General features: G+C 44.8%; 1 protein-coding gene across 3 annotated transcripts in view; it reads right to left on the bottom strand.

Moving 5' to 3' along the window:
* The window catches only part of HDAC7 (histone deacetylase 7), a 110,961-nt gene extending 106,742 nt beyond the window's left edge, over nt 1-4,219 (bottom strand). For all 3 annotated transcript variants that reach the window (XM_018569569.1, XM_018569570.1, XM_018569572.1), the window contains exon 1: nt 4,006-4,219. In XM_018569569.1, coding sequence (XP_018425071.1) covers nt 4,006-4,129 — 124 coding nt within the window. In that variant the 5' untranslated portion in view covers nt 4,130-4,219. The remainder of the gene's footprint in view (nt 1-4,005) is intronic.
* Between the last annotated feature and the right edge of the window lie 1,338 nt (nt 4,220-5,557).

The following is a 5,557-nucleotide window of genomic DNA, read 5'->3' as shown; positions in this document are numbered from 1 at the left end:
ATATATATATATATCTCAAAGAGCTGACTGCGTGAAGGGGGGCTTATGTTTTTCTAAAATATTTCTTCCCACCAATGGCAGCCACCATACAATTACCTAAACACAAATGTAGACTGCACAGCACATCTAAAAGCACTTCATAAACACTTTGAAGCAGGAGGGCAAGTTACCAGCAGCGTAGACGGGCCACTAAAAGTAACAGACACTACAATAAGCAGCAAACAATTTTTGCTACTGAAGCCTGTACACAACTAATTGTTGCACTATAAAACACAGACCGTCATTTTACATTTTTTCCAGTCCGAAAATATTTAAACCTTGATCATGTTTACAGCCTGGCACAAATACAACACTTTCACTCCTATATCTCAAAATTAAGTGATTGTGGGTCCTCGTGATATTAATCTGTTTTTTCACAGCAGGAGAGCTGATGACAGAAACAGACCAGCTTGTCTATTTTGCGATTATAGGTGAATATTATGATCAATAACAAATAATGTATAAAAATACAAACTTTTCAATATCTAAATAATAACTAAATAATCACCATCACTATTATGGTTTTATGATTAATATCTCTTTACAGCATGTGTACATTTCAGCAGCTAAACGGGGGAGGGGAGATTAGGACACTTTAGAAACCACCGTTATTTATTTATTTTTTACACAATAGAACTGGCCATACACTAATTGTGTTTCTCATGAGGGGGTGCTGCAGGGCTGAAAAAGAAAACAAAATATTTTTCCCTGCACATACTAAGCAGTGTAGATGGGGGAATCTCCCCCACTGGACCTATTGTATGTTGTCAGTGACGCTGTCAGATTGCCCAAACAGTGACTGAAGTTGATTGGCTGCAGTGAATTTTCAGACCAGCTGCTTTCACAAAAGGCAATTGAAACATTTGACTTTTGCTGAATGGAGAGATGCCGACAGGGCCACAAGCTGCTCAAATTTTGGCCAAATCCGCCGATCTCGGCTGACATTCGAGCAGCATATGGCCGGCCTAACAATTGCACAACTTCACAGGAATAAACAAAAATATCAGCAATGCCAGCCTGTGGCTCTCTATCAGTTGTGGGACTGTATGTGCCAGGCTGGCAAAGCATGCTGAAGCTTGTATTTCCACAACCGCTGAAGGGTTGAATATTGCAATATGTTTTAGGCACAAGCGCTTTATTCACTTGTTCATAGCACAATACCCCTGATGAAGCCAAAAAATTGGCAAAACATTTTGGCCATGGGTAGTGTTGACTGAATATTTAGTAAGAGGGAGAGAATGTTAATTAAAAAAGGAGAAAAGAGCAAATGTGGGAATATGAAATCAGGGATCCCCGTCCAAAATGTAATGGGGGCCATTAAAGTGATAAGGTTTTACCGAAAGAAAATACAAGTTATATTTGAGGCAACTCTGGTGCACAAATGTTAGCGTGGGTCATATTTGTGGGTCATTTATTATATGTGGACGATGCATTCTGCATAATGCTGCATGTAACGAGCTATACTAAATGAATTCAATGTTGCAACAATAAAAATTAGGAAGATATCAGCGATCCCTAAAATTAGCTGACTCCGGAACGTCTACACCCGGGTATCTGATGCCACCAGAGAGCCCGAGCACAGCCACCACCCCGCTAAGCCGGCTTCTTTCTCTTGAACAATTGCCTCGGACTTCCATCTGTACGATTTCCTTAAACATACACACGGTTTCTTTCTCAATCCCATTAAGAAACTACAAGCTGTGAGAGGGGAAGTAGATGAAAATAAATTTGAGATAGGAACAGGCGCTGGAAACCACATGCTGCATCTGCATTAATGGTGTCATCTGTACATAGCAACACAAACAACTCGTACACAGCAAAGATTGACAAGAACAAGCTCAGCCCAGCTTCTTACTTTATATTACAGAACAAGACATTCATAAAAGGAAAGGGGCACCCCGGCATTATAAACTGCTGAACCCGAGACAGGCTTGTGCAAAAGGTCAAGGCAATGTGTCACTTCAAGGCTCGTTGACTAGCAGGAAGGTACAGGAGCGATTTTAGGCTTTGTTTCCAGGCAATTTTTTTTTTTTTTTAATACTGCTCATGCAACGCACAGTAGCCATTATGGGACAGGAAGAACAGGCTTTTTAAAGGTCGTGGGGCCATCCTGCTCCTGTTTCACTTACCCAGGGGCAAGCTCCAGCGGTCAGAGGACACTCCTGCCGCTTGTAGCACTGTGCTGGGAAAGGGAGAGGTGTTTGGATCTGTCACCGTGTCACTTTTGTCATCAAACAGTAATTATTATCTACCTCAAGAGAAGAAAACACACCTGAGTTTGGAAATGACATCATGATTACTGTACCTAATGGGATGGCTGGGGTTTTTCACCCCTATAGGTGCACCACTGGAAAAAAAATAAAATTTACAGACCGCTCAATGTCGTGTAAAGTGCATTACACCATGTGAATGGGTCCTTACACAAAGACACAAAAACTAAACCAGGGCAATCTGCAACAATACTTGTACCGAGTACTGTACTTGGTATCTGTGCAACCCTATGCAACACTGAAGAAATACCATTCCAAGAATGTCCAAAGTCTACTGACTGCTATGACTTTACATTAACCACTGCTGAAAAGTAGACTTATTAGTCTCAGCAAGAACATCTCATCCTGTAGAATCCTTCTACGATAGCTGCCATGGCCAAACTACACAATTATTTTATTTCAGCAAACGCTCTAGGATGGGGGTATGCGTCACTGGACCAGTAACTGTGCTGTAACTACAAATCCCATCTCTGGGAGCCATGCCTGTGGCTGTCAGTCTTGCGATGCCTCATGGGGACTTGTAGTTCAACAGCAGCTGGAGCTGAGGTTGCCTACCACTGCCGTTGATACATAAACAAATCACACACAAAAAAAAAAAAAATCATAAAGCGCTCTCCATGCACTTTTTTTTTTTACAGCTTAAAGTGCAGTAAAGCGCACAATAAACTGCTCTACAATAAAGATTTCAGAATGACAGCTATAGTGGCCGTCCAGACCAGACCAGTATCTTAGCTGACGAAGAATGTGCAGAGTCTACCAAAAGGCAGACTTCTTCCACCCAGTGCTGAAAAGACTGGTCAGTCTCAGTATGAAGGTCTCCTGCTCTTCTATACTCCTCTCATGCCATTGCCAATTCAACTGCACGCCATTATTTTACACTTCTAAACAATCGATGTCGGATATAAACAGAACTGAACCACTGGGAAAAAAAAAGTGGGGAGACCTCTCTGTGCCCTTCAGTGACATTTAAAGTGCATGAAAGTGCATGAAAGTGCAGGGCCATGACACATTAGAGAGGAGGTATTCTACATACATGAGCAAGGAGTTCTTTTTGTAATGAGTTGCCAAAGAATGAGCAAAGTCTACCGACCGCTGTGACCAATCGCCCCACCGCTGTCCTTGTCAGTCCCAACCACCTTGTAATAAACTTCTATTCGGGCCCGTATACACCATTGCATTATATGCGCTGCAACCCAGGATCGCAGCGCGCTAGTTACGGTTATAATTTATTAAACCCTTTACATCAGCGCGTCACGTTTTGGAAAAATCCCATAATGCTGTGTTACATTGTAGTCAATGGCAACGCTTGCAAAACACAATATGCATTCTGATGAATGCCTCTTCCAAGTCACATGTCCATAGTTTCCATGCAGTAAGAAAATGCATAGAGAGCAAATGCAAAACACAGCCTGCGGTGCATTACATTTTGACTAAACGCTTAAGTACTATGCGGTTTGATGGTGTGAATGGATCCTTCAATCCCTCAATGAAATAACACAAGATCATCAATGGCACATGATGTTTTCCATGGGGGTGATTGCTAAGTCACACACACACACACACACACACATAACAGCAATGCTGCTGATAAATAATAGCAATACAATGTATAATAACATTAATAACAATAAAAAAGTATAATAAAACTGATATTTATAATAAACACTTATGATAATAATAAAGGTCGGGGTGGTACCTGGTCGTGCGGCGCCGGTCTTGTGCCCGATCCTCAGCCCCGGTTGGCCTCGTCTGATGCCATCTGTAGAAGAAGCGGAATCAGCCTCGTAAATGGTGTTTAACATTTGATGTAATCCAGGCATGGAGGCGGGTGAGTGAAGGGGTGGCAGCGGGCCCCGGGTCCCCTGTCCTATGCGTGTCTAGTTGTCTCCCCGAGCACCGATCACCAGCGATCTCCCCGGATCATCACATGGACGGCTCTCTCCTTTCACACCCAGCCAGCCATGCCACTCAGAGGGCACCGTGACCCCCGCAGCAGAATGCAATCCCAGCCCCGGTCACAATCCACACATGCCGCTCCGAGTCACCAAACTTTGCAGTTTCCGGGAGGGGAGATGAGGGGTGCTCGGTACTTTTCCCAGTGACGGAGAGGAGATCAGCGTTCACCTGCCTTGTGTCCGGCAGCGGCGGCGGCGGGCGCTTTGGGTGTGCGCGCACACACACACATACACACAGCGCTGCCCCGAGCTCAGACTGACAGAAATAGATCGAGAGGGGGCGGAGCTCCGCCAAAAATAGAGTTTGCAGCCCGAGCCAGCTCCACACTGACATACACAATAGAAGTGTGCATTGTGCAGACAGGCAGTTCCGGGATTGGCTGAGCGCGGTCCAATCAGGGCTCTGCTTTAGAAGCACATTCAGGGCTCCATCTGCTCAACGGATTTGAAGAGGAATAAACCTGGCGGTCACGTGTCTCCTTCCTCCGTGTACCTGAGCTGTGTGGACGGGGGACACGGTCTGTTCATTCACATAGAGCGCTCATGTATACGGACGTCATACCATAATAATATGTGTGGAGTAGAAAGAGCCTGTGTGCAAGGCGCATGTGATGGTCCCTGCAGAGCTCCTGTTTACACACGTTTTGCCCTAAATGCACAGAATCATTGCACATGCTATCACATAGATTCTCTTTTGTGTTGCATCGCTATTAATATTTAATGACATTCCAATGCACCTCCTGGTGGGCATGCCGCACAGCGTAACACACGCAACAATGCACGTTGTCATGTGGTGATAAGTAATGCATGTTGCAAAAGTTGACACTTTTTGAATTTGTAGCAAATTTGCTTGGCAAGTCTACAGCAAGAGTCCTGCAGGTCTTAGCCCTCGTTCATACCTGAACGTCTTGTAGCGCGTTCAACGCTCTACAAAACGCTCAAACATCTAAATCCCATTGCATTCAATGGGTCTGGTTCACACCTTGGCGTATTTCAGCCGTCCCTAACGCGCTACAAAGCGGCCCACGCCTGAAAAGGTACATGTAGTACTTTGGGCCATTTTTGTTGTGCGTTTCCATTGGGATATAGCCAAGTAGCCCTCGGAAACGCGTGTTTGCGTTAAAAAAACGCGCGTCAGACGCGCATATGCGATACGCCTAGGTGTGAACCAGGCCTTAGGAAGAGCTCTGCAAGCTCGCTGGTCTGGAGACTTGCAATGCAGACTTGCTGTAAGGCTGGGTTCACACCTAGGCGTATTGAATATGCGCGTTTGTTGCGCGTTTCGCGTCGCAC

Source organism: Nanorana parkeri, unplaced genomic scaffold, assembly GCF_000935625.1.
Source record: "Nanorana parkeri isolate BGI_ZX_2015 unplaced genomic scaffold, ASM93562v1 scaffold1359, whole genome shotgun sequence".
NCBI classification, from domain to species: Eukaryota; Metazoa; Chordata; class Amphibia; order Anura; family Dicroglossidae; genus Nanorana; species Nanorana parkeri.
The sequence above is the reverse complement of the archived record's forward strand: the minus strand, read 5'-3'. Positions and strand labels throughout refer to the sequence as shown.